Source organism: Lynx rufus, unplaced genomic scaffold (genome assembly GCF_022079265.1).
Source record: "Lynx rufus isolate CCGP_SWC_20201006 ecotype Redwood Valley unplaced genomic scaffold, mLynRuf1.p SCAF_38, whole genome shotgun sequence".
Taxonomy (NCBI): domain Eukaryota; kingdom Metazoa; phylum Chordata; class Mammalia; order Carnivora; family Felidae; genus Lynx; species Lynx rufus.
Genome location: NW_025814854.1, coordinates 2,601,023 through 2,628,598, shown reverse-complemented (window position 1 = coordinate 2,628,598; position 27,576 = coordinate 2,601,023). Strand labels below are relative to the sequence as shown.

The 27,576-nt window shown below is 64.5% G+C and overlaps 1 protein-coding gene across 3 annotated transcripts; it reads left to right on the top strand.

Annotated features, from left to right (window-relative positions):
* Positions 1-111: 111 nt before the first annotated feature.
* UVSSA (UV stimulated scaffold protein A) lies at positions 112-27,226 on the top strand. Of its 3 annotated transcripts, none has more exons than XM_047094187.1 (14): positions 112-198; positions 1,827-1,926; positions 2,896-3,226; positions 3,752-3,872; positions 4,513-4,869; positions 5,726-5,838; positions 5,969-6,097; positions 14,380-14,491; positions 20,317-20,455; positions 20,832-20,957; positions 21,614-21,797; positions 22,203-22,320; positions 25,123-25,297; positions 26,904-27,226. In XM_047094187.1, exons 2-14 carry the CDS (start codon positions 1,829-1,831, stop codon positions 26,995-26,997), a joined length of 2,097 nt encoding a protein of 698 aa, XP_046950143.1. In that variant the 5' UTR covers positions 112-198; positions 1,827-1,828; the 3' UTR covers positions 26,998-27,226. The 3 variants fall into 3 exon arrangements, with proteins under 3 accessions (XP_046950143.1, XP_046950142.1, XP_046950145.1); XM_047094186.1 differs by having other exon boundaries at positions 184-198; positions 1,666-1,926; XM_047094189.1 differs by lacking the exon at positions 112-198 and having other exon boundaries at positions 1,847-1,926; positions 2,437-3,226.
* Positions 27,227-27,576: the final 350 nt, after the last annotated feature.

The window sequence follows — 27,576 nt, the reverse complement described above, 5'->3', positions numbered from 1 at the left end:
CGGGTTGGGCCTTCGCCGGAAGGGGCGGGCTAAGGTGACTGGTCCGCTTGCGCTGTAGGTGCGGTCGTCGCGGCGCTGACCTTCGTCCCCGCGCTGCCTGTGCCAGGGCGAGCCAATGACTGTGGTGATCTGCGGCACGTGACAGGGGCGGGTTCTCCGCCGGAAAGGGAGGAGCGAGGCGAGCGGCCTGGTTTCGCGGTACGTGTCGCGGTCGTCGCAATGCCGGCAAGGGGCTGCGGCCCAGCCGGGGTTCGGAGGGCAGGCCCATTTCCCCCCCGCCACAAACCTCCACGCCCCGCCGGGCGTTTTCCCTCCTTCTCCCCGGGACATGCCCTTTCACCCCGGGACTCTCCGTCCCCCTGCTTTCTTCCTGGGACACCGACCGTCCTCTCTTTCTCTTCCTCTCTGGGACGCCCTTCCCTCTCCCTCCTCCCCTGGACTTCCTCCGGCCTCCCGGTCTGCGTCCTCCCCCGCCTCCCCGCCCCGCCCGCTTTCTCCCTGGGATACCGTCCTTTCCTCTTTCTCTCCTTCCTCTCTGGGACGCCCTTCCCAACCCGTCCTCATGATGCCATCTCCTCCTCCTCTCCCCTCCCTCCTCCTCCCGGGGACACCATTCCCTCCTCCCTGCACACCGTCCTCTTCTCTTCCTCCCTCCCAGGGTCGCCCTTTTCTCCTCCCCGCACACCAATCCCTCCTCTTCCCCTTCCTTCTCCACGGACACCCTTCCCTCCTCTTCCTCGTCCGGATGGGGATGCCATGCATGCCTCCCCGCACACCATTTCCTCCTCCTCTTCCCCTCCCCTGGAACACCTTCCCATGGTCCTCCTCCTCCCTGGGACTCCATTCCTCCCTCCTCCTCCTCCTCCTCCTCCTCCTCCTCCTCCTTTTCCTTCCAGGACATTCCCTCTTCCTCCCTGAACACTGCTCTCTTCTGGGATGCCCCCTCTTCTGTCCTTGGCTGTGGTGCGCTGGGCTTAGAAACACTGGCAAAGTCCCCCCGAGGGATCCATGATCAGTGGGAGGTGCTGGGAGGGCGCTCAGTTGAGCGGCTCCTTGCTCCTGCCAAGTGTGCATTGAGTGGAGTCAGTGTCCCTGACAAACGTTACTTTTCGAGAGCTCCTCCTGGCTCCCTGTACACCTGCTGGCCTCCCTCCTCCGAATAAAACAGCCTGGGGCAAGCCTGGCATCCGTGCTGCCCCCAGTCTCTGTCCACGCCTAGTGGCTGCCTTCCCCGGGCCTTCCTCCTCCCAGCCCGCATTCTCCCCTCACCCCCACCCTTTCCTCTTCTTTGTGCACACCTGCTAGGTGCTTAGCATTGGAGTGCTAGGTAGGTGCGCCTCTGCTGGCTTGCTCCTAGCCATTAGGCTGGCCCCTGAGTGGGTCTTTCGTTACCGAAGTCTGTAGCGAGAGGCTGCCTCGTGGCTTGGGAGTGAATAGTTGGAAAGGGAAAAAACGCCTGTCACGTTTGGGAAAAGCTAATCTAAATTTTATTTGCACAGTTATGTTCTGTCGCTAACGTGTTGCCGAGCATCCATTGCTGAGCTCTGATCTGTGTGACTGTAGAGCTCCAGAATTAGTATTTTGTTGTTGCGCTTTTCCTAATTTACCATCGAAGAGGTCTCGTTGGCCGTGTCCAGAATATCACCTTGAATTGTTATGTTTCAGCATCGAGGCCATGTACCAGAGGCAAGGGCGTGGGGAGCCCAGCCTTGCAGCCCCCCACCCGGAATGCCCAGGAACCGGTGGAGCCCGGTAAACGTTTAATGACCTAGAGAACCTTCAAGTGCTAGGGGGTCATTTCTCGCCTCTCCCATACGTATTTCTAGACATGGATCAAACACTTTCAAAGTTGGTAGAAGAGCTCACGACTTCAGGAGAACCCCAACTGAGTCCTGAGAAAATGAAGGAACTGAAGAAAATTTGCAAGTATGTCTTCAGGCTCAGGATGTCATGCCGATCGATTGCTGGCTCCTCCAGCCTGTGACACCTGGGGGATTGTGGGGCTTCCCCTGGGTCGGTCAGGCCTTCCGCCACCTGCATGTCTCAGCCCTTCCCTGCCCCCCACCATCACCTCTCCGGAGGCTGTGTCCCCAGGGCCCTGCAGCGTCCAGGTCTGGCAGGCAGTCACTTTGTGGGGCAGCGGCCCCAGGGTGGGGGAGTGCGGCACGAACGCTTTCTAAAGATTGTCGGTTGGGATCTGTTGAGAGCTTAAGTCAGAACTCGCCGATCGTCTTTATCTTGTATTTACAAAAAGGAAAGTTTAAGTGACTTTAAGTAGTGAAGTCTTTGCACGTCGACAAGATTTTCGGCTCAGGTCTCACTGTACGTCCCACAAAACTCCAAAACGGCAGTGGGTTTTTCTGCAGGGGAACTAACTGGGAAGAGCGACAGGAGGGCGGGCCCCAGGAGCCCCGTGACCTTTCCCTTTTGTTCCAGTCAGGTGGCTGCACCTGCAGGGGAGGCTGGGGGCTGTGGTGTCCCCTGGAGATGTCAGCTCGGACTTTGTGTAACGGGCCAGGTGGTGAATACGGTAGGCTCTGCGGGCCATAAAGTCGCTGCCGTGACCACTCAGCTGTGGGCGGTAGCGGCGAATGAGGTGAAGGTGCGGCCGCGGTCGTGTCCCAGTAAAACTTTATGGGCACTGACGCTGGATCTTGTGATTTTCACATGTCATCAAGTATCATTCTTTTGATTTGTTTCAGCCGTTAAATAGCGTAAAAACCGTTCTTGGCTCGTGGGGCCCGCAGAAACAGGCAGAGGCCCGAGGCAGCGTCCGTCCGCCCTGCCGTGGACGGAGGCGGGGGGTCGGGAGAGGGTGTGTCCCCACGCAGGTCACTGAACGAAGCGTCCCCGGGGAGTGGGCGCCCGGCAGGCCAGCACGGCTGCTCTCCCCAGGTCTTCGGAGGAGCCGCTCCGCCGCGCCTACCACCTGCTCATGGCCCAGCTGAGCCGAGAGCACGCCGAGGTCCGCCTCTCCGCCTTCCAGGTCATAGATCAGCTCTTCGCCCGGTCTCATCGGTTCCGGGTGCTGGTCGTCTCCAACTTCCAGGAGTTTCTGGAGCTCACCCTGGGCACCGACCACGAGCAGCCCCTGCCGCCCCCCAGGGAGGCGGCCCAGAGGCTGAGGCAGGCGGCCGCCAGGGCTGTCCAAGGATGGCACGGGAAGTACGGCGCCGCCTACAAGAAGCTCGCCTTGGGCTACCACTTCCTGAGACACAGCAAACAGGTGGGGCGGGCCTGCCTGGCGTCTCGCTGCCGGCCGGCGTGGTGGAGGGGCTCCCGGGAGGGGACGGCAGCTCTAAGAGGGCGACGTGTGGACGGAGCGGAGCCTCCGGTCCTGACTTCCACAGGAAGCGGAAACTAGGGAAAGGAGTCAGCTTCTCGGACGCGGCCCTGTTCTGTGGCCCCGAGCTTGAGTCCCGCCTGGGTCTGCCGTGGGCTCTGGCGGTCCTGGCCGCGTGAAACCCGCCGGGCCGGGCCCTCCTCCCCGGCAGCCCCCGCCTCGGCCAGGGCCGCTGGCCAGTCCCCCTGCAGCCTGAACGTGCTGCTGCTCGTCCGGGGCCCCGGGGGCCATGCTGCTTTCCCACGTGGCGTGTGCTTCGCTGGAAGTGCTGCTGGCCCTGATCCCGTCGGGCCCCAGGGGCACAGAGGGCCGTGTGCCGGTGCCGACACGCCTTCTTCTGGGTGTCTGTCTGACTTACTGTGTTTTCCACGTGTCTCGTGTAGTCCGGTCTAACCTCTGATTCCTCAGGTGGATTTTGAGGATGTGAGCGCACGGACTCTGGCAGAAAGAAAGCGGGAGGAGGAGAAGCAGAAACGCTTGGACAGAATCTACAGGGAGAGGTGTGAGCGGGCCGTCAGGGACATGGAGGGTGAGTTCTCCCCACCCCGTGGGGCTGCAGGTGGGTAGACCGCTGGCCTGACCTTGGCAGCAGCCCCCAGCCCGTCCCCAGGAAGCTCCGGGTGGGCCCTCCTCTCCTGCGCCCCCTGGTGGTGTTGTCTGAGAACGATGCTCCCCATAAGGTCCCGTAGGTGGGGCAGGGGACAGCTCTTGCTGACACCCCTTTCCACGAGGGGCAGCCAGGGTGAGAGGAACTCGAGAGGAAGGCCCCAGCTGGAGGCGCTCCTGGGCCCCAAGGCAGGTGCTGGCTGGAGTGCGGTCCGGCTGGAGGGCTGGGAAGGGTGTGTGTCCCCACGGCTCTCAGCTGGCCGCTCTCTTCCGGAAGTTCCGCCCACGGTGGCCTACCCCGCTTGGTACTCACGGGGCGCCCGTGAGCCTCCCAGAAGTCCAGGCGTGAGGGTGTTACTGAGGACGTCCCGGGGCGGGTGGTGGGGTGCTGCACAGTCGGGTGGTTTCTAAGAGACGACAAAGCCTCCGTGCGCCCAGGGCTGGCCTCTGTCCGGGGCAGGAAGGAGGGGCGGGCAGCCCTCCCTCCGACCCTGGGCTCTGCCTGAGGGGAGGTGCTGCTGCTTGTCATCACGACCCAACAGGCAGTTCCCGCATCTTTGCAGAAACGTCTGAGGAGATCCGGTGCTGCCTCACGGAGGTGGAGAGCTGCTTCAGGCTGCTGGTGCCGCTGGACTTGGCCGAGGGCCCGGGAGCCGCCTTGCCCACCGTGGCCTTCGGTGCGTCTGAGGGGGGCGCCCCTTGCCTGGCCGGTGCCGTGAGGCCTGGGGACGAGGAGCCCTGTTGCAGCAAGAGCCTGCTCGCCTGTGCCCGCCCTCCGTCTCCCCCTCCCTGGACCGCAGGGGACTCAGGGGAGGAGGACGAGGACCGGCACGAGGACAGCGACGGTGACGACGAAGGGTTTGTGCGGCGCCACGGACTGGGCTCCCACAAGTACACGCTAGACGTGGAGCTCTCCTCAGGTAACCACCGGCTCCCGGGGGCTGGCCGTGGGCCCTCGGGGTGCTGGCAAGAGCTCAGACTTCTCGGGACGTGGCAGGGCCGGTCCTCCGAGGTTGGGGTCCCGGGTGACTTGAGGCTCTGGGTCCCACGGCCCCACCCGGGGTGCTCCTTGAGAGGGGCTGATGCCACAAGTGGCCTGGAGCCCTGCGGGAGGCTGTGGGGCCTGGTCCCGGGCCCGTCGGGATCGGAGGGTGGCTGTCCGCCCTGGTCTGGAGGAAACGTGTTTGCAGAGCGGCTTCTCGCCACGTCGGCGATGACGCAGGTGTGCTGCACGGGACCCGCTGTGGCCTGGCCCCCTGTGCGGGGTGTTGGGTGGGTTGAGAGCCCCTCGGGGGTGTTTACAGAGGAAGGGCAGTCAGGGCACGATGCTGTGTGAACACCCCACACGCCCGGACATCTTGAGCCCCACCAGCCCCAAGGAGCTGCCCGCTGTCTGGCCGGGCCTGGGGGAGCACGAGGAGGGTACCCGGCCGCAGAAGGGCTAGGGGGCAGGACACGGAGGGAGGACCCTGGGGCCGAGCTGAGGCTGGGGCCTCCGTCCTGAGAGCTGTCAGGGGAGGGGCTTCAGGGCCGCCGCGGGGCCGGGCGCATGGGCTGGGGCGCGTGTGTCTGTGAGGACACCGGGCCGGGCGTTGGGGTCGGGCTGAAATGATTTCCACCCAAATCTTAAAGTAGTGAACGTCTTTCTGTGGCATCAGGCGTGGGGTCCTGGGCGACACGTGGCTGGGGGCCGACGCACACAAGTGCGGGTGGTCCATCCGTGGTGCTGGGTGACCTGCCCTGCTTCCTCTGGTGACCCCGTGTGCTTTGATCCAGATGGCCTGAGGGTGCACGAGGACGAGGACAACCACGCCGTCATCCAGTCTGCCCGGGACGCGCTCAAGCTTATCCGAAACAAGTTCCTGCCGGCCGTGCGCTCCTGGGTACAGGTGAGGCCCGTCTCCACCGCGCACACGTGCTCGGGTGCAGGCCAGGGTCAGGGTTGTGCAGCGGCTGACCCCCTGGGTGGAAGGGGAGGGCGCCCTGGCCTGCCCCAGTGATGTGCCTCCTTGTCGGCAGCTGTTCACCCGCGCGGGGACTCGTGGCGGGCACTTGGAAGCCGCCATCAACCTGAAGGCGGAACTGGAAACTGCCCTGAGGAGATCTGCGGAGCTGGACGTCAAACCTGCGGAGGGGCGCAGGGGGCAGGTGAGTGCCGCCCGCGGGCTGGGGCAGAGGCGACAGCAAGGAGATCTCCTCCTTGGCCTGTGCTCGCTTTTCTGAGCGGGAATGACTGGGGGCTCAGAGATGTTCTGGCTCTTGCCTCATCGGGTGCTCGGTTCCCGAAACGGAAGCTTTGGTTTGGAAGGTCAGAGGGCGCAGCAGCTGAGGCCCCCTGGCCGCTGGAGGCTGGGACGGGGTCTGGGGCAGGAGGGCGTGGCAGGTGAGCTGGGGGAACAGTCAGAAGGTTCTGGTCGGGAGGGAGGTCCCAGGGCCCCGGAAGAAGAAGAGGAGGAGGAGGAGGCCAAGGGCTGAGCTGAGACCTAGGCCAGCCCTGCTGTCCCCTGAACCTCCCCGAGCGCCCCAGCGGAGCCTCCCGTGAGCTGGTGTCAACCTTCCAGGCTTCGGGGTCTCATCCTGTCGCCTGCGTCGTAGCCAAGGACACACAGAGTTAGGATGCCTGCGGCAGACAGAAAATCAGGACTTTTGCTCCAGGCTTGTGCAGAGGGCGGTGTCCCTGGTAGTGCCCCACGGAGGAGCTCCCCGGCCGCCGCCGGGCAGGCTGAACGTGCGGCTGGTGCCTAATTTGGGGAGGGTGGTCGAGGCCGGGTGTGGCTGGTCGTGGCGCCTCACAGATACTGGGTGGTTTGGGCGGGGGAAGCTGGTGCTCTTGAGCGCCGTGTCCCCAGGCAGCAGGACAGGCCCGCACTTGGTGATGGTGCCCGAGTGAAGGCCGCCAGCCCCTGAGACAGCAGGCATCATGCAGCCACCCTGAGCCTTAAAGACCGTGACTTCCGGGCCCCCCTCCGGTGGGTCTGGGCCAGGACCTGGGACTTAACATCCGAGAGGGATTTGAGAGCCGTGTCCTCTGCGGGTGTCCTCAGAGACTGGGCGCGGGCCAGCAGGGAGAGGCAGCCGTAGCCAGACCACGGTGGGGCCGGCACAGCACCGCTATCTCAGAAGCGAGAAGGCAGGCCCCAGAGTGTCCTTCTCCGCCGGGTGCCAGGACCCTGAACCTGGGCTCCAGCCTGGGAGCCGGACACCAGCCTCACCTGCAACCCCAGGACCCCGGAGGGAGGAGGGCGGGGCTGCGCTCCAGGGAGACACAACTGTTGCTAGAGGAAGCTCTAGGGTGGGAAGAATGGCGTTGCCGGGCTGGGAACAGCAAGTCCAGAGCCACCAAGACCTAGGACAGACAGTGGCCGACACCCCCAGTCTCGGCACCTAGTGACCTTGTCCCCTCCAGGGCCACTAGACGCCCTCCAGGCCGCCGCCCTTCGTGTGGGAGGGGCCCGGGAGAGGGGTGACTGCGCAGCGGCCCCCAGGGACCGGCAGAGGGCGATCTTGCCTTTCTCCCGCAAGGCCTCAAGAGGGTGAGGAAAGTTCCTGACCTGGCGCTGAGATCCCAGCCCGGCTTCTGTGGGTGCAGCATTCCACGGAGGACCCTGCTCGGGTGTGTGCCCTGAGTAAGAAGTTAGTTTTGTGAAAAAAGATACTCTTCTTGCAACGAAAGAGGGTGGTTTTCTGGTGTCGGGAAGGAGGTGATGTGGTCAGCTCGTTCCCACACGTGCAGAGGGGTTTCTTTTGGAACGTGAGGTGACCCGGGGTCACGGTGCCAGAGCGCAGGCTGGCCTGAGAGCAGGGACGGGTGCGGGGGCCGTGGGGCTTCCCCGCGTGCCCCCTTCGCGGTGCTCTGGGGCCCGCCTCTCTCCTGCTAGAGGCCCAGCTGGGCTGGCTCCCGCTTTCCCTGTAGCAGGTGCCCTCGCCCGCCCTCGGGGGCAGCGGAGCCGGGCGGGGCGGGCAGAGCCACCCAGGTGCCTGAAGCTGGCAGGCACCACCCTCGCCTCGAGGCTCTAGGGCCCCCAGGGGAGGAGAGGCCCGCTGCTCTGTCCGTGGCTGCTGCAGCCCTGCGGCCTGGGGCCCCACGGGGCTCAAATCTGAGGGCGGGCTGCGGACAGTAGCCAGGATGGGTCCTTTCTCCAGCAGAGGCCACAGGCCGGTGGAGACTGAAGGGCTCAGGCTCCCCGTGTGGAAGGAGCCCTGCCCTGGGTGCCCTGTGGGTGCTGGGCTGGGGCTTTGCCCCCTCCCCCCCCCACCCGCGATACAGTCAGAGCCTCGATGGTTCCCTCGCTCAGGCAGGACTCACACCCTCGCTGATGTAGCCCCCCCATCCCGGGCACTGTCCCCAGGCATCCGAGGGAGTGTCTGGTGGGGGCGGGTACGCTGCTTGTGGCCCAGCAGGTTGGGGGATGGGAGGCCCTCAGTCAGAGGCGCCGGTTTCCGTTCTGAAGGCTGGGGGGCCGGCGAGGTGGGGGACCCGCCGGAGGAGGGGCTGTGGGTGTGCTCCAGATAGGACACTGTTCCTCCGGCGGGAGGACAGCAGGGCGCCGAGGCTCAGGATGGCCCCGGAGGGTGGAGCTGAGTGTGGGAAGGTGACTTCGGAGGCAGGGGAGCTTCAGCGCCTCTGTCAGCCGAAAGGACACTTTGAAGATGCTTCTCCACGAACTGATTTAAAAAAGGCACCGCTCCAAAATCCTTGGAGACGGTCGTCGGCGCCAGCTGGTGGGCCGTGGCGCCTGGAGACGAAGCGATCGGGGCTGGGGGGGGGGGGGGGCTGAGTGGCAGCGCCCCGCTCAGGTGAGCGCCGCTTCCCGGAATAGCCGCGGGCCGTATCTGCACATCTGCTCCCGCAGCGGCGCCGGCCTCCGGGGAATTAGGAGCCGGGCGCGCTCCGCCCAGTCCCAAGTAAAACGTCTGAGACTTTGAATCACTGGCCTGGGCCATCCGCCACGTCCCCCACTCAGCCGGGGCTCGCCCTGGCGACCGCCTGCACAGTGGCCGAGCCGGGGACGCCGATTCGGTGACAGGGATCTGAGTGTCTCAGAACTAACGACCAATGTGTGGGAGGCCAGAACGGACGCTAGAGAGAGAGAGAGAGAGAGAGAGAGAGAGCGAGCCGGCCAGGAGCGTGTGACTGCGGAAGCCCAACCGGAAAGCCCGGCGGGGGTTCTGCGTGTCAGAAGCCATCCTCGGGTTGTTTTTTGTGTTGCTGTTGGTTCTACAGACTGTTTTCCTTTTGACGTAGTTCCACCTTTAATACGTGTAAGTGTTTGTTCTATAGAGCGTATCTCCGTCCTGCGGGAAGCAGGCCGGGGATAAATCCTGAACGGATCAATGTGGAGCGTCGTCGGGTAGATTTAGTCTCCGGCTCTGCTGTCGTAGGAGAGGTGTAATAATCCGTGGCTGCTACATTTGTTAAACTGATAAAAATCCTTTATAAACTTTTAAATTGCCTGCGGTTTAATTATGTGGCCGAGATCACCAATTATTCTGTTGTGTAATTAACAAAATATTAATTTCCCACCAACCGGTATGTCTGAAAAAATGAATTTCAAGCATCCGTTTATACAGACTATCCGCGGTATGGTTTTTAAGAATGCCTGGGTTATGTTTTCTCACCGCTCACCAGTGGCAGCCACATGGTCTGAGCGGCGGGCGCATCGTCACTCGTTCTAAAAGCAGATGGAGCCCCGTGGCTCTGTGCCAGCGTCCCCGGCAGACCTGTCTGAGGGAGGAGGCCCCTCGGCCTGGGGCTCCTGCTGCTCTGGTGTCGGACAGGTTTTCTCTGCTGCTGAAGGCATGTGAGTGCTGGCTTCCTGTAGGTGAAAAGGACAGAGCAGGGAACCCAGGGAATGAAATGTTGAACGAGTCAGGCACCCCAGGGAGGCAGGGAAACTAAATCAGCCGGCGGTGGGGACCTTGTGCTCGGCAGGGCCAGTAAACAGCCTTCCTGGTGACGCGGTCCCCTCCATCACGCTGAAGGCCGAGCCGCCGTAGCGAGGGGCTGGAGGCCGGGGGAGGGGTCTGGACGCCTCTTGCCTTTCTCATGAGGACTGGAGCTCCCGCTCAAGCGCCCCCTGCTCAGGGCCAGCCGTCTCCTGGGGGCCCTGGGGCCCAGCCCCGCCGTGCCTGGCCTCTCCTGTGTGTCTACACCGCACACCCCTTCCTCCGGAACACCTTCAGGTACCAGCCCTTGAGTCCCCGAGCATGCTCTGAGGTAGATGATGGTACCGCCCCATTTCACAGATGAGAAGACGGAGTCTGGGGGGAGTTGCGTGAGCCTCGGCCTTTGAGGGTGCCGGCCACCTGCCGTTGTGCCTGCGAAGTTTGGGCTGAGGGAGGAGGGCGCGCGCTGAAGGTTTTCCTCTTCCCGTGTGGACACGGCTCCTTCGGGCGGTGGGAACTGCCCGGTCTAACCAGCAAGCTGCGCCCTCCGCCAGATGCGCTGTCAGGTAGCCCAGGGGAGCGCATCTCGCGGCCTGCTGAGTCCAGCAGCGAGCCCCAGCGTGGCGGCCGAGGGGAGGATGCCCACGTGGACCATGGCACAGACCCGAGTTACCCACCCTAGTCTCCTGGTGACCCTGCAGGGCCTCGCGCCCCAGCCTCACCCTGGCAGCGGGCCTGCCCGTGTCCTGTGGACCCATGGCGCGGTTTCTTGCACTGCCAGCAGGCCGGACTCAGGGCTGGATCAGACCAGCCGGGGGGGGGGGGGGGTTGGGGAGTGGGGGGGGGGCCGGGGCCGTCCTAGAACCCGGTGACGCACTTCACCAGCTCTGCTCTCGCTGAGCGGGGACCGTGCGCTCTGCGGCCCGAGTGGTGTCACCGAGGGTCCCTGTGTCCTCACTCTTGCCCTGGCCAGTCCCACGCCCTGCTGTCCTCTGCCCTGTGAGCGTGCGTCCCCAGCAGCTGGAGATGTGCATGAGATATTGGCCTGGCTGGGCAATTTGCACGGCCTTCCAGGGAGGGCATTAGCATATAAATAGCAGATGCGATGACGGCCATCACAGCTGAGCACGTTTAATTTTTAGTTTATAAGATAGAATGGGGTTTTAAATGCATGGCCATCAAGCCGCCGAAAGACAAATGCAGGTTGGAGCTCACTTGTCTGACGAGGCCTTACATCATTTTTTTTTTAAAAAGGGAAACAGACACACATAAAACTGAACAAAAGTGATTTCTTGGGTGAAAAGTAATTGAGATTGCGCACCAAGTTAATTAGATCGTACAAAATTTATTTAACGGTCCCAGCTGCATCTCGGGCGCGCGTTTGGCGGGCAGACCCGCTCCCGGAGCCAGGTCGCTCGTTCTGTTCCTCCTCAAATAATCAGTAACCCCGATACCCCCACTGCTGTAAGCTGATTGCGTTGTATATTTTAGCCGTTTTATTGCTTGTTTAATTACGATCCCAGAGGCTCATTTTTCTAAATCCTTTTAACCGTGGGTGCGAATCCATTTGTATAAGACCCGCGAAAGGCCCGAGGCCCTCCTCTGTGCCTCCCCGTGGCTGCGGACAGGCTGTGCCCGGGAGGTGTCTGTCCCCCATCCCTCGTCCCTCGGGTCTGGCCTCTCCCAAAAGGGTGACGCGGTGCGGGGGGGCGTCCCAGGGGCCGCAGGGCTCCGTCCACCTGCCCAGGGGCTCTCCGTTAGGGAAGGTGGGGGGGACGCGGGGGCTGGTTTCTCGAGAGTGTTCGTGGGGTTTATTGCGACAGGGAAACTCAGCTTCTGGCAAACACAGAACAGCTTATGAGCCCACTCGGTTTTGAGGACCACCCACTTTCAACTGGATGCCTCCTTACAGGACGATCCCAGCGGGCGCCCCTCCTCTGCCTCCTGCCCCCAGTGCCTCCCCTTGCCTCATCCAGTGCTGGTTTCTTACCAGCCTGTGACCTTTGACTTTGAGGGGAAGTCCTGCCCCGGAACTGGCTCCCATGGGCTCCTTCCTGCCGGCCTCAGTTTCCCCAATCCATGCTGCTTCACCAACGTCTCATGGAGAGGGCTTTCTGGCCTGCCTGGTGGCGGTGCTCCTGCTCTCTGAACAGGCCTTTGTGTGAGGCGCCTGGGCAGGTCACACAGGTGTCACAGCAGCAGTGACTGTTCTGGACGTGGCGCCCCCTCCACCTCTGGACACCAGATGTCACTGCCCTTTGCTGATGTGCTCAGTGCCCGACATCCAGGGTCACTCTGAGCTCCGGGGGGTTCAGACAGCCGAGCGAACACCGCGAACCAAAAGAAAGTGGAAGCTTTCAAGCGTGGCTTCGATATTGGCGGCGAAGTCCGTGTCTGACTGCGTCGCTGTGGCTTGGGTGGGCCACCAGCGGACCGGAGGTGAGCACCCTGCGGTCGAGTCAGCCGTGTTCTTCCGGGGGACCTGGCTGCACAGACCCAGGGGGCGGCGTTCTGGAGGTGGTGTGTGTGCGGCCTCGTGCGGCCTGATCGGTGCTAATTTAAGAACAAAGAGCAGCTCAGGGCTCCGTGTTTTTTCACAGGAATAAACAATTTTAGTTGGGGAGAAAGAGGGCATAATTCCTAATAGTTAGCTAAGCAGCCGAATATTTTTTAAGAAATGAAAATTTAATAAAAGTCCCTGGTGAAATTCAAGGGTGTGAACAATAAGCATAATATTTTATGAAAATGACCCCGTATTTAAAACCCAGCACTATATGTTATGCATTGTAGCACCCAGTGCACATCTACCTTTTAGAAAATTAAAACACATAAATTCTGTTTAGTGTTTGATACGCGCTGCACTAGCCGAGAACCGTAATGCCCTAAAACCTTGGGCTGCTTTCCACCTTTCATAAATTCCTGGGTAGATTCTATACAAAAATAATTTTCAGGTCCGCGGCTCATTGTTATTCAAACGTGATTGATCGTCGTCATTTGCCCAGCTCGGGAGTTAAGTGCCCCTGTCATTTCCAAAGAGCATAATTGGGACGTTTCACAGGTCAGTGGTGGAGACAGGCTTCCCTTTTGATCAGTGTTAGACTGATAACAAAAATTACAGTTTCCAGTGATTAATGTCTCCCGTGCTTCCCAGATGCACAGCCGTGGGTTGTACCTAAACAAAGTGCATTTGCATCTGATTATGCCTCTCCGGGCGGGCGGTGGCTCCTGCATGGGCGTCCCGGGCCCGCAGGTACGACCGGGTCCCCGGGTCGCTGCCGGGGCCGCCACCAGGCCCAGCTGTGCAGGCGGGCGGGCGCTGCCGGCGTCTGTGACTTGGCCGGGCCTGGTGTGGGGCCGGCCCGAGGCCTCCTGTCCCCTGGGTCACTCAGGCTCTCCGTCCCCCTGCTCAGGCCTGCGCTGTGCCTCTGAGGTGTGCTATTGAGAGAGGTTTTGGCGGTGCAGGCGTGTGTCACAGGGCCGTTCTTCCAAGGCTGCTGCTTTGTACCTTCAGAGGCCTGGCAGTCGGCATTCGCGCGACGGGGGCCTCCGTTCTGGAAGTCTCCTCCACTTGGTCTGAAATCGGCTGCGGCTGTGGTGTGGAGTAGGCCGGGCTCCTGCTGGGATCCTCTCCCTCGCGTCCTGCCCTAGGGCCACAGGGGTCACTGAGAAGGGGGGCGAGGAGGGGGCTGCACAGGACCAGCCTCAGAAGCCCGATTCCTGGGTGTGCGGCAGCCCCCGCCCCTGCTGTGCCACGGACTGGGTGCTGCAGAGGGTCCCGGTGCCCCAGGAGCGAAGCAGGCCCTCCGGGCGCGCTAAGGAGCAGGTGGCCCCGCCCAAAGGGAACGGGCTCTTCGGTGGCTCTGTCACGAGTGACTCTTTTTTTTTTTTTTTTCAACGTTTATTTATTTTTTTTGGGACAGAGAGAGACAGAGCATGAACGAGGGAGGGGCAGAGAGAGAGGGAGACACAGAATCGGAAACAGGCTCCAGGCTCTGAGCCATCAGCCCAGAGCCCGACGCGGGGCTCGAACTCACGGACCGCGAGATCGTGACCTGGCTGAAGTCGGACGCTTAACCGACTGCGCCACCCAGGCGCCCCAGTCACGAGTGACTCTTAAGGGCAGGTTATTCCAGCAGCACAGGCACACCACTGTGCCCGGGGGGCCTGGCTTGAGCTGGACGCCACCCTCAGCTCGGCCCGGAACCGGGGGCATCTTGCCTCTCGCTGGGGGAGACGTGCCTCACGGGGCCCTGGGAGCACGTCTGCTCCGTGAGACCTTGAAGCCGGGTTTCTTGCATGAGTTTCAAAGGGAACGAGGTAGCGGGGCAGGTTTACGTGTGGCTGGATGTGGACCCCAGGTGGCTGGCCAGTGGAGGAGCTACGGGGCTGGCCTGAGCTGAGGAGCAGGGCCTGGAGGCCATCTTTGGTGTTTGGGGCTGCCTCGAGCCCGTCGCCGAAACCCAGGCCGGAGCGAGGTCTCCCCCGGCAGGATCGGGAGCCTCCGGGCCTCTGGGCTGTTCTCACACACAGGTGTGTTTCCACAGACGGGCCCAGCGGTCGGGGACGAGGATGAGGACGAGGACGACGACTTCATAGAGGTCCCAGAGAAGGAGGGCTACGAGGCTTGCGTCCCCGAGCACCTGCAGCCCGAGTGTGGTGAGTGCGGCCGGCGGTGGGGTGGCAGGAACCGAGGGTGCTGGCCCTCGGGCGTGACCTCTCGTCTGGGGTCCGGGGCCCCCTGAGCCGGGGAGCCAGCCCTGGTGTGCGCCCTGCCTGGTGACGCTGCACATCTGTCACCGAAAATCATGCCATCTTCCCCCTCGTGCCCAGGGCCCCTCTCCCGGGCCGGCCCCGTGCTGGGCTCCTGCCGTCCCCGAGTCGGGCAGGCGCCACCGCCCCTTCTGGGGGCATGGTCAGGCCGGCTCCGCACGAGGGGCAGCCCTGCTGGGGACACACGAATCGGGGGGGGGGGGGCCGGCTCCCACGTCCAGGGGCTCGATTCCCGCTTGGGGCAGGGGCACCGGGCAACAGAGACTGCTGCCTCCTCCCTGGTCCCCGGCCCCCGCGTGGCGGAGCGCCCTTCCCTCCGTCCTGACTGTGGAGCCGCGGACGGTGGCGGCACGTCAGGCCCAGGACGCCTGTTTGCCGTGGGGCAGGGCAAGGTTGCTCCTGGGCAGTGTCACCCTGTGGTTTCCTTGCCAGCGGCCCAGGGTGGTGGCCCTCGGGAGCAGGGGTGTGGGCGCACGGGGCCGACCCCTCGCGTCCAGAGGAGCCAAATAACCGGATCCGTGGTTTCGGGGGCAAAACAGGTGGATGTCTGCCCGAGGCTGTGAGGCAAAGCGCAGGTGTGTGAAGAGTGGGTGGTTGGCAGCCGCTCAGGGGTGGTGCTGTGGCCCGTTAGGGGCCTCACGACCCGAGCAGCACAGCCAGACCCGACGCCTGCCGTCTGCCGGCCAGGTGACCTCTCCCCAGGCGCCGGCCTGCACGTGCGTCCCGCCCTCTGCTCTGGCTGTGCTGACCTTCCGTTTGTGGCTTTTTGGGCCCCCCCCCCGCCCGACCACTGGGCGGCCCTCCTGCCCTTTGGTCTTGTGTGTTCTTCTGCTGTCCCTGGGTTCTGCTGTCCTCCCACCGGAGCGGGGGCTCCCCGTGGCCAAAGGCCTCCCCCGTGGCCAGGCCAGAGCCCAGCAGAGGCCCGGCCGCACTTGAGGCCGCTCGTGCCCAGGCTGGGACGGTGGGCGGTGGGGATGGGACCCCCGGGGAACGGCCCCCCCCCCCCTCAGTCCGGTCACTTCTCCGGGCCTCTGCAGCCCGTGCCCGAGCGCCTCCTGGGGCGTGCCCGCCACCCTGTTCTTGCTTCCCTTGCCTGGGCAGGGTGCCCGGCAGTGGTTGGGCCGCAAGCCCCTTGGCCCTGCCTCTGGGGCCTGGGAGCCCACGCTGACCCTCGGCTCGTCCTCCGCTGAGCTCTTACTGCCACAGCCGCTTGTCCTGGGCCCCCTGCAGTCTCGCTTTGAGGGCCCTGAGCCCTTCCCGCAGGAGGGAGAGCTTCCCTCTGGCCTGTGGCTTGTGCTTGGTGGCCGGTCGTGAGGAGAGCAGTGACCACAACCGTGGCCCATGGATCTGCCTTACCACCGAGGGGCTGGCACGTGGTCTGGCCTTGCCAGCCTCCGGCGGGGGTGGGGGAGCTCCCGCCACTCCCACTGGCCGGGTGGTGAGCCTCCCTGGAATCCTGCTAATCAAGAGTGGCAGAGGGGGACTGGGTGTCACAGTGCCTCTCACAGGACACTCGATGGGATCCTGCCCTGCTGCTGTGTGACAAGAAAGCCCCGGGCCCACCGGCAAGAGCCGTTGAGTGCCGAGCCCAGCTGAGTCCTGCTCCCAGGTTCCCCAGGTGACCACAGAGGGCGAGCGCACTCCAGGGGTTCTAACCGCTCGTCTCCCCGGCCAAGGCCCCGGCAAGACAGATCAGCTGTTCCCACTGAGGTATTTCTGGCCCAGAAAAACCCACAGGCCTACAGGGTGCCCCGTCCCTCCGCTGAGCCCCGGAGCGTTTGCCCTGCAGGAGCAGGTTAGCAGAATGCCGCCTCCTGTCACCTGCACCTGACACCCGCTTCCTCGTGAGGCCCGCGGGGCCCGTGTTGGGAGAGACCCCGCCGGTCTTGCCGCCACTGGCTCGCCCCTTTTCTGTGGAAGGCTCACAACATGCTGTCTGTGACCCGGAAGGGAATGCTAATGGCCGACGCGGGTCACGGCCAGGTGCTGTCCGTCCGTCTGTGTTTGCTAAACTGAGTCCCTTCCCGGACAGGTGGGCTGTCGAGGGCCTGGCCGGCGATGGAGCAGGGGACGAGGCCAGCCCCGTACAGCCCAGCTGTGGGGGGGGGGGGGGTGGTCACAGGGTCCCAGGGGCAGTGAGGGTCCCAGTGAGCTTGGGGTTGGGGGAGGCAGGGGCGCTCGTGACCCGGGATCGGCTGCCGAGACGGCTGTGCGCCCGGGCGACCCCACCCTCACCCGCACGGCAGCCCTTGCGGGTCTCCAGGGCCCTGGGGGTTTCCAAACACAAGTGTGCCAGGGCGCGGCAGTTCATAACGCTGCTTTATATTCCGTCGCTGTTTTTTCAATTAAACGCAGGTGAGCCCTGCAGTAGAGCCGTCTAAATCCACACGGCTGAGGACGCTGGCGCTCTTTCTTTCTCATTCCTTTCTCTGAATTTTCACCAAGGGGCTTTTATCTTCCCCTTAATCCTACCGTTTCTGTCAGGACGTAATCTCTTTCTCAAATTTACATTTTAATTACAAGGCCAGCTGAACCAGGTAGAATCAATAGTGTCAAGCTCGGCGGCCTAACTCCGCGCGAAGCCGCAGCCTCTCCATTTCCTGCTATCGATTCATCTCTCCCGCCCTGTCTGCCTTCGGGCTCCAGGCAAACGGGTGCCACTTGGTCAATTTAAACAAAAACGGGGATTTGGGCGTCTTTCTGACGCTTCCTCAAGGCGACCGTGGGAGTACCTCGGAGCCACGCTCCCGCTCCCGTACTCGAGTCGCACGCCCCTGGGCCGGGCGGGCGCAGCTGGCGAGGCGGGGCGGCCGCGGCCTCGCTCTCCCGGCAGATGCGCGCTCCCGGGCCCGAGGAATGCCGTCTGCTTTTTGGGGTTTTCCTTTGGAAGTGTGTCAGCAAGATTGATTTTCTACAACGACGTGAAAGTGGTAGTGGTTTTTTTCGTGCCCTGAGTATTTACTCTGCCTTAACACGCTTACCCATCTTTTTAATGGTTTAAAACAACAAATCAATGAAAAATATATTTCATTCTTGTAACTCTTAGGAATTCTCGTATCGATCCTTGGGCTGTGATTGTATCCATCTAAATGCCACAGTGCCCACTTACCGGTCTTGCCCACCGCCACCCCCCTGCACCAGGCGTGCGCGTGTGTCACGGGCACGCTCGCCGGGCCACCGCGACGGGCCCTGCGGCGGTTAGCGATCCACCTCGTCCACGTCCCGAGTGGGGGCGCTGGGGGGTTTTGGGGAGCTGGAGCTGGGGTGTCGTGGTGATGATGGAGCCTGCTTGGGGTCCCCAGCCTCGGGGGACCCAGCACGCCCGAACGGCTCTGTCCTTTGCTCTCAGCCACGGGAGCCTGAGAAAGGGCAGCGGGCAGGCTCGCTGGTCTTCTGGAGCGGGCACGGGCAGATGTTGCCTGCGAGGGGCCTGCGGCCTCCGGGGGCCCCCGAGAAACCAGCTGTGCGACGGCCAAAGCCGTCTGCCGCCGCCCACCAAGCTGCAGAGGGCGGGCAGCCGCCTCTGGGCCGAGTCCGTCCGATCCTGCCGCAGAGAGCCCGAGGCCACCTGAGGCGGGCGCGGCCCCTCCTGGTGGTGCCGGCGCAGCGAGGCCCTTCCTGGCGCCCTCCCCGGGGGCCCTGGCTCCCTAGCAGAGTGGCTGGGCGGAGTCGGCAGTCGTGAGTCCGTGGGGGAGGGGGCGGTGCGGAGTGGATTGTTCGGTGGGACTGTCTACACCACCGGTCTGTGCGCTCGGGAAGTAGGCACGCGTGTGCGCCGAATACGTCGTGTCTGTGTCCGTTTCTGACGTCTGGGGTCTCCACTGCCCGTTGCTGTGCACCCTCTGACCGCTCCGTGGCCCCGGGACGTGGTCTGGGGACGCTGCTCCTGTTCGGGGCGCGTGTGCCCGGAAGGGCCCCTGGGATACAGCGTCCCGCCGGCCCGTCGCGTGGGCCCTTTTGGTCTGCCCCGCGAGAGTCCGCGGAGCCCCCGTGCCGCCTGTCAGCGGTCCGCGCTCCTTGGCGCCTGCAGAGTGAATCCTCCCTCACGTCCTCGTTCCCGCTTTCTGCTGACCGGTGGTTTTAGGTGGGTCTGGTGTAGACAGCAGGTCGCTCCGTGTTTTAAGGCCGATCGGTCTGCCTCTCGGCTGATGGTGATCCGTTTAGCGAGTTGTTAGTACTTTGCTGCCTGTGCCGGGCCTTGGTCCCCAGTTTCTGTTGTCTTCTTTCTTCGCCTTTTATGCGGTAGGATGACGTGTCTTCTGGTTTTGGAAGTGTTCGTTAAATGTTAGTGAAATGGTAAGAATGTTAATTTTCCTGAGGACCGTTTTGAAAGATTCATCCTCTGTCCCATGCACTGCCCTCGTCACCACGCTCGAACGTCTGTCCTGGGCTTTGGTCTGCTGGCCCGCCCCGTGGTCCCCTGACTTTTACAGAGCCAGTCACATCCCCCCCCCTCCCCCCCCCCCCAGCCGATTGGCTGCTGCTTCTGGAGTGTTTTCAAGGCAGACCTTCCTGTGTGCGCCCCCCACCCTGCCAAGGGGTCTTGGTGGGAGGCTGCCCCTCAGGCTGGCTGCAAAAGCTAATAGGAGAAAACGCTGGGAGTGTGATTGGCTTTTCCTTCAGTCTCCTGAGGCCTCGCCCCTGCCCGCTCACTGTCACGTCACAGGGAGCGTGGGTCTTCGCGTAGGTCTTTCCGAGCACCCGCCTCTTCTGCTCAGAAGCTTTGTGGGTCTCCTGCAGCCCCTGTAACTCTAGCAGCTGGGTTTCCCCCACTCTCTCCTTCCTGACACCCGGCAGGCCCTTCCGATCTTTCCCACGTTTTCCAGCAAAATAGCGCTGCCTCCTTCTCGGGTCTCTCACCCTCCAGTTGTCTTTCTGTCCTCCTGGGTCCAGGAGCGAGGGTGCCGGTGTCTGTGCGTCTGCTCTCCCCACCTGGGAGAGCCCCCCCCCACCCCCCGCCACCCCGGCTTCATGCCCGCGTGCCTCCTGGGGGTGCCCGCTGCTCACGTGTGCCCCTCCAAGTCCCGAGCTCCTCGGCCCCGGAGGACTGTGCAGCCTGCTCGACCTCTCGTCCTCTGCCTGGGACACATCACTCAGCTCGTTTCCTTCCTTTCCTGGCAGCTCACGGTCCTCACGGTGTGAGCCATGCTCGGCCCGCGGGCCCTCAGCCCCTCGGTGGGGAGAGTGCTCAGTCCAGGCCCCTGGCTCCCACAGCGAGTTGGGGGGGGTGCGATGTGCTTGGGGTGGAGCGCCCCTGGTGTCCGAATCCACACTCCGCCCCGTGCCTCCCGTGCGCCCTGGGGCGCCGGCCCGCACGGCGACTGGGAAGGGTGGCCTCCGCACCCAGCGGAGAGAGTCAGCAGGGGTCAGGGCAGGGCCCGGTAGAGTTGAGGAATCTCTCACCCTGCCCTGGGGACTTGGGGGACTTGGGGATGGACACCGGCCCGCAGAGGTCGGTGGCCTGGCAGCCTAGCCTCTCTTCTGCCCGCATCCCGTTGAGGTGTCGGGAGACCCCAGCGCGGTGGCCTCATCCTGCTGGTGGCAGACCAGGCTCTCTGTGGAACGTGGCCGAGGGTTTGGCAGTTGGAGGGTTTGGCACTAACACGCGCGCTCACTAGCGTGTTGTCACCGTGAGACGGGGGCGTGGTGGCCCCAGGGGTCTGTCCGGGGTCGTGGGAAGGGTGGTGGGGAACAACACCTCTCTGTTCCAGGGCTGGAGAGGGACCCGGCGGCACGGGGCTCGCGGGCCCAGAAGAGGATGAGGAGGGATGAGGAGGCGCAGGACCCCACCTGTGCTGCCGCCCAGCTGCACGCACTGCACGGACGCTTGCCCCCGCCCCCGAGCCCCAGGTGACCCCCGGGTGCCCCGCCTCGCGGGCCGTTGTCCTCGAGCTGCCGAGGCCCCTTTGGCCCCTGGGAGGCGGTCCCCGGCGTATGCCCGGGCCAGGGGTCATGAGGCGTACAGGGGCCCGCGGAGGGCCGTACCGTAGCCACCTTGAGGCCGTGGGGCGTTCAGCTCCCTGCGCAGCTCCCCGGGGACGGCTGGGGCCCGATGCTGGGCTTCCCGCGGGCCCAGGTGTCCACCCAGGAGCCCGGGCCCGAGTGTGCTGACGTGGGGGCCCGTGTCTGTGCCCGGGGAGAGTGGAGGACACGAGGGAGAGGCGGGTGGCTGTGGCCGGCTCCAGGCGTGCACAGTCGGTGTGTCCTGTTCTCGGGGCCTCTCCAGGGCACCTGTGGGACCAGAGGAGGCTGGGAAGCTGGCCGCAGAGAGGGCCCGGGCGCCTGTCGTGCCCTTTGGGGTGGATCTGTGCTACTGGGGCCAGGAGCAGCCGCCGGCCGGGAAGATCTTCAAGTGAGTGAGTGTGTGTGGGTCTGGCTCCCGCAGGCACCCACCCCACCGCCCTCGCCGGCCGCGACTCTCGCTCCCTTGCCCCGCAGCCCCTGCGGATGCCAGCAGGGCGTGGGGACGGCCGCCACGTGGCACGGGTGTGTGGCGGCCGTGGAACCGTGTGCAGTGTGCGTCTGCACTCTGTCTGAGGTGCCCCATCCTGTCGCTCGCCGTCCTGCGTGGTCTGGCATCACCCCGGGAACGAAAGATGGGCTGCCGGGCCCTTTGTGACCCCTCGCGCTCCTTCAGTGCTTCTGCACCCCAGCCCCTGTCACGGCCGCCCCGCCCACCCCTCGCCCGCTGCTCTCAGACGCCCCCCCACGGGCCAGGCCTGGGGTTCTGCCGGGAATTTCTGGGAAGCTGCCCCCCGGCTGTGCCGGCCTTCCCTTCCCCCTGGGGGCCGCCGACGGGAAGGGGCACGATTTCCATCTGCGTGTTCCCCGGGCCGGGATCGCCCCCGAGGTCTCCGCTCTGCCGGGCTGCTGGCGTTCAGCGGCACCTGTGGTCGGGTCCCGGGGTCTCTGCGGCGTGCCCTCCTCCCCGGCCTGCCCGGCCCAGGCCTCGCCGGCCGGGCCGGCCGACGGCCTCCCTGCAGCAGCGCTGAGAGCCTGGTGTTGCAGGTGTCCCTCTGAGCACCGCTTCTGGAAGCCCAGTGAAGTGCACGGGGAAGTGGACAATGCCAGCGTCTCAGAGATGCTCCGGAGCCGCTACATCACCTTCGCGGGGAAGTTTGAGCCCGTGCGGCACCGCTGCCGCGCCCCGAGGCCCGACGGCCGGCTCTGCGAGCGCCAGGACCGGCTGAAGGCGAGGCGGGAGCCGAGGCCGGGAGGGGCGGGGCGGGGCGGCAGTGCGCGGCTCCAGGCTCCAGGCTCAGCCTCCCGCTGCCGCGCTGGCCGCTGCCGCCCCAGGGAGGGCTTGCCTGTGGCTGTCACGCGTCGCTCAGGCGGGGACTCGCGCCGGGGTTGGGAGCTGGGGCGCTCCGCGCTTTTTCCGGCGCCCTCGCTTGCTTAACACCGCACCTCCTGAGCCCACTCCGTACGGAACACGCCGGGCGGGCGGCGGGCGCGGGACTGCCGTGGGCCCCAGCCTCCCCCCTCCCTCGGCCCACCCGCCTTCACAGACGTACCCCACGAGCCCCTCCTTTCCGGGGTGTGCGAAGGAAGGGGCATTCCTGTCCCGCCGTCCGAACTGCTCTGTTCTCTGCCACAGTGTCCTTTCCACGGGAAGATCGTCCCGAGAGATGACGCGGGGCGGCCCCTCCGCCCGGAGGACAGGGCCTGGGAGCAGAGGCGGCTGCAGCAGCAGCAGCAGCAGGCGGGACGCCCGGGTAGGTCTGGGGGCTGTGTGGGGACGGCCGGGACCCTCCCCATGGGGTCTTTGTGGCCACCTGCCACCAGCGTGGTCCCGGCTCACGGCGGCGCAACTGGGACACAGCGGGGTGGTGCTTTCGCACAGCTGCCACGTGGAGACGTGGATGCGCTCACGGCCCGAGAAGGCCGCGTTGTTGGCTGGTCGGTTGTTTGGCTTCTGGGCTCTGAATCAGTTTTTTTTGTTTCATTTTTTTTAACGTTTATTTATTTTTGAGACAATGTGAGAGAGAGTGCAGGCAGCGGTGGGGCAGACAGAGGGAGACACAGAATCCGAAGCAGGCTCCAGGCTCCGAGCCGTCAGCCCGGAGCCGGACGCGGGGCTCAAACTCACGAACCGTGAGATCATGACCTGAGCCGAAGTCGGACGCTTCACCGACTGAGCCACCCAGGCGCCCCTCAATCAGTTTTAAGGAGGTGAAGAAATGGAGGCAAGAAGAGTTAATTGGCCGAAGCCCGGGCTCCAGGGAGGAGAGCAGTTTGCTTCCCGCCAGGCAGACGCACTTGCCCACGTGTCCCCCGTGCAGACCTTGTGCCCCCTGCCACCCCGCACGACCGGCTCGCTCTCTGCAGCAGGGCGAGCTGCAGGCACGTGCAGGTGCGTGCGTCTGTGCCCGTCTGGGCAGGAGCGAGTGGGTCCCGGGCGGGTCCTGAGGCCTCAGGCCTCGGGAGGCTAGGTCTCCACAGAGGCCATCTCAGGGTCCTGTCCCGTAGGCTAGATGCAGACAGGACGGTGGACTTGAGCCACATAAGCACTGTTTTCAGGACAACCCAGGGAACTTGTCTCATCCCAGTACGGGTGTCCACGCCCTGTGCTGGGCACGTGCCATGTGCTGGCTGCCTCCCGGCTTCCCAGGACCCCTGAGGAGCAGGGCCAGGGGGCGTCACCAGAAGTGGCCGTCACGGGGCAGCGCGCGGGCACACTCACCAGGCCCCTGATCTGTCTCCGTGTCTCCGTGGTTTGTCCAGCCCGGGCCAGTGTCTGGAGGCCCCGGGACTGCCTGGGGCTCTCGCTCACCTGAGAAAGCCCTGTCGCAGACCCAGAGCCCCGACGAAGGGCAGGCGGCCGCGTGCGTGGGGGGCAGCGCTGGCCTGCACGTGAGGGTCCCAGCCAGGCTTTGTTTGTCGTCATTAGTGGGGTTTCTCCCTTTGACAGATGTTAGATTTCAGGCTGACACCCGGGGCAGTGGATGGCGGCGGGGAGGGGCCCCTGACCTGCTAATCCGCAGGGTGAGGCCTTCCCTGGTGGCTCACACTCAGGAGCAAATTAAGTGCCTATTTTTTGTGTCAGCCCCGAAGAGCGGGTGGTTCTCCAGCCCTCGGCGACTTGTTAACAACAGGTATCGGGGCTGCGGCCGCGGGCCGGCGCTGGCCAGTCAGATGTGAAATAGCATCTCTTCACTAACTACAGTATCGATCCCCGCCTCCCTCGCACGCGGGGCAATTTTCTTTTCCCTGGCGCTAACCTTGGTGACAATGCGCGCCGAGCTCCAGGGCCCGTCAGCGCACAGGAAGGCCGCGCGGCCCCGGCTTCTATTGATTTTCTTCAAAGGCTGTTAAATTGGTCCTTCATTTTACTGAGATGCTCATTCCATCTCCACCGGGCGCTGGCATTTTCTGTTGTGTTTAAACAATTGCTCCATTCACCGGGCTCCTAAACTGTGGCGCCTTCTTATTACGGGAGATAAACTGTTTAGACACTTTTCCTTAATCTCGGATTAATCGTTCCTGGGCCTGAATTGTGCGGCCCTGTATTCCTTCACTTCAAAAAATCAACTTGGGGAGGCCTGGCCATCTGTCTGTCTGGGGCGCACAGCCCAGCCCTCTGACCCTGGGCCCTGGGGTTCCCGTCGGCTCTGTGGGCAGGGCGTCCGGCACCCTCCTGCGGGCCAGGGTCGACGGCCACAGGTCTGGGCACAGGAGGGACATTGTGCCGTCCCGCTCCTGCCCGGGATGGCCTTCCTGGGACGGCCGGCATGGGCAGAGCAGCCCCCACTGGGACCGGGGAGCCGAGACTGAGGTGGGCGGTAGCCGGGCCTTTGGAAGCCGAGGCCGGGAGCCCCCACCGTCGGACAGCAAAAGCTCCCCTCGGTTCTGGCAGTGAGCGCGCCGACCTGGCCTCGGTGCAGCTCGGGGCTGGTGAGGCTGGGCTCTGGGACCGGGTGACGCGTGTTTCCCCTCGGAGCGCTGTCCCCCACCGCGTTGTGTGGCTGGGCCGTGGCAGAAGGCACGTGGCAGGAAACTCAGAGCTGTCTGGGGGAACTGACCCCCGCGTTGCTGAAGCCCGCGCCCGTCACCTGGAACCGGTGCCTCAGCCCAGCCAGACCACAGAAAAGAAAAGAAAGAAGGCTGTGCCCGCGCTGACCCCTTGGCTGTGGCCACCGCTGCTGCACGCGCCCACCAGCCAGCAGACGGGCCTGGCAGCCATATTCGGGGGCCTGGCGGGGCACAGTCCAGCTGGAGGCCGGGAAGCAGCCTGCAGATGGCACTGTCCCCCAGCCACCAGCCTCAGCTGCCTTCCTGCCTGAGGGGTCAGTGGATGCACCGGGAGAGGCTGCTGGGTCCTGTCCCGGCCCCTTCCTGGCCTCTGTGGGCACAGGGGCCTGCGGGGCACAGGACGGTGGCGGGGGGAGGGTCTGCCTTGCCCCCCGCCCCGCTGTCCCCAGCCCAGCCGGCCCCTACGGCGGGGAGGGATCGGGACTTGAGTAGGGACGCTCGGGTTAGTGTCGGGAGTTCTCCTAAATCTCGAGGCCTCTTTGCAGAGTGGCAGGACCCCGAGTTTATGAGAGACGTGGAGGCCGCCACGGGAGTAGACCTTGGCTCGTCTGGGCCCAGCGGGAGAGGCAGAGGAAAGAGGAGGAGACGCCGTGGCCTCACCGACCTGAAGCAGCAGGCCAACACTGCCCGTGCGCGCATTGCGAAGAAGGTGTTTGCTAAGTAAGAGCTTCTGGCGGCCTCCTTGCCCCCCACCCCCTGCGTCTGGGGGTGCCGGGGGGGGGTGACTGGACTCCAAGACCCTGGCAAGCCCGGGGCCCCGACTCCGCTTTACCACATGTTTCTCCCGCTGACCACCAGGCCGCTGGGTGGGCCAGGTGCTCCTAGCCAGCAGGGGCAGGGCCTGGAGCCGGTCACCCCGAGGGTCACCGGTTAGCGGTTCCCCTAGGGGTGGGGCTTCGCGGACCGGCCGGCCAGCACATCCTCATTTCCCAGTGAGGGGCTGAGGCCTCAGCGGGGGCTGCTGGCACAGAGCCAGCCCTGTGTCTCCTTGCCCAGCTGACCTAGAAGGGCCGGGCGCTGGCCCGGGCTGGGCTCTCTCGAGGTCAGTGCCCAGGACGTCCACCTAGTGACCGTGGGCAGGGGAGTCGCTCCCAAGGCCGGTGGGACCTGCCACCCAGGTCTCCGCCCCAGCACTTGGCCGGTGCCGCAGGGAAGTGGGTCAGGGCCTCGAGCCAGCACTCTGATTGCCTGCTCGCCACTGTGGCTCGCCGGAGCCACCTTGCTTATACGAGGTGCTACCGGAAGGAATTGGGGTGCTTGTTCAGGAAGCCTGTGAGGCCGTCACTTCCTGGGTCAGGTTTAGGCACAGGTCTTAACAGGCGCCTCAGACCGTGCCTGCGGGGCAGCCTCCTCCAGTAGACCCTGGAGGGCATTTGGCTCAGTGTCCTGGGCAACGGAGGCCCTTCTTGCTCTCCTGGCCAGCATCGCCGTGTACTTGGCTTGAGGGGACGGGAGAGCACGGCTTCCTCGGCGCCTGCACGGAGCCCCGAGGGGTGGGGGGGGGTGCAGGACCTCCTCACTGCTGGCGCGTCGTAGGAGTCGGCATCCTGAGGAGGGCCTGGCCCCCAGCCTCCGGGCACGAAGCTGGCTTCTGGTGGATCAGCCGAGGGTAAAGGGCACCCTGGGTGCTGATGCCCAGAGGAGTGCCGGCCAAGGGGCCTCTGTGCCCGGCACCCTCCCACCATGCTCAGGAGAGCCTTCGGGCTGGCTCCTTGCAGCAGCTTGGTGGCCTAGAGCTCGTCTTGCTGGAGGGCCGGGTGGCAGCGCCCCTGGGGCCGCGCCCAAAAGTCATGTGGGCACCGGGCACAGGCCCTCGGCCTCACAGCAGCCAGGCTGGGCAGCGAGACGCGCCCCATCCGCCACTCCGCGTCTTCCTGCCGCACGTTTGCGGTGTTCTCCTGCGGCCCCACCTGAGGTGGGGGCTGGCTGGGCGGCGAGGGGGCTCGGGGTGGGGGGGAAGCAGGCTGGGCGGGGGCTGGGTCTGGCACTTGGTTCTGGCACTTGGTTCTGGGGTGCAGCCTGGCTCTGGCGAGATTCGGGATCCCGGGAGGTGCTCTGGGGGTTCAGGGAGCCCACAGGGGTGGTGCCAAGGTTGTCGTTGGGCTCTGCGCGGGTAGGGCCCAGCTGCTTCTGAGCTGCAGGGAGCCTGGGTGGCCGGAGTGTGGCAGCCACCTGGGACCGGTGCCTCAGCCCAGCCAGACCACAGTCGGAGCCCAGAGCCCTAGCCGGGGCTCCCTGATCACGCCCCGCTTTGCTTTCCCCACAGGGCAGCCGTGCAGAGGGTCGTCACGGCCATGAACCAGATGGACCGCAAGAAACACGAGAAGTTTGCAAACCAGTTTAACTATGCGCTGAATTAGAGGGCCAGACTGGGCGTGTGTGGTCCCCTCTGGCCGCAGCTCCTCTTCGCCCTGTGCCAGCGCTCGAGGACGGGCGAGCGGGCACGGGACCGGGTCGCCACCACCACAGCCACCGTTCCTGTGTGTGCTTCGTGTGAGGAGTTAGCGCGTATTCTACGTTTATTTATTTTTGGGACAGAGAGAGACAGAGCGTGAACGGGGGAGGGGCAGAGAGAGAGGGAGACACAGAATCGGAAACAGGCTCCAGGCTCCGAGCCATCAGCCCAGAGCCCGACGCGGGGCTCGAACTCCCGGACCGCGAGATCGTGACCTGGCTGAAGTCAGACGCTTAACCGACTGCGCCACCCAGGCGCCCCAGCGCGTATTCTAATTAAAGTGCCTTAGAGCCGTGGACTGTCCCTCCCGTGGGGGTGCCACTGTCCTCTGGGCTCCCGTCTGGCCCGAGAGCCTGGAGGACACACGGGCAGCTGTGTCTCAGTGGGGCCTCTTACAAAGCCTGTACATCTTACGACGTGGCTGAGTCGATGGGCCACGTGTGACCCCCCCCGGCCCCCGCTTCCCGGCCCCTTCCCTGGGCGG

Bases quoted from the DNA above. Each gene is read 5' to 3' on its own strand.
- UVSSA (XM_047094187.1), top strand. From the start codon at position 1,829: ATGGATCAAACACTTTCAAAGTTGGTAGAAGAGCTCACGACTTCAGGA. The intron at 1,927-2,895 runs GTATGTCTTCAG...TGCTCTCCCCAG, and splicing joins GAACTGAAGAAAATTTGCAA to GTCTTCGGAGGAGCCGCTCC. The intron at 4,870-5,725 runs GTAACCACCGGC...GCTTTGATCCAG, and splicing joins AGACGTGGAGCTCTCCTCAG to ATGGCCTGAGGGTGCACGAG.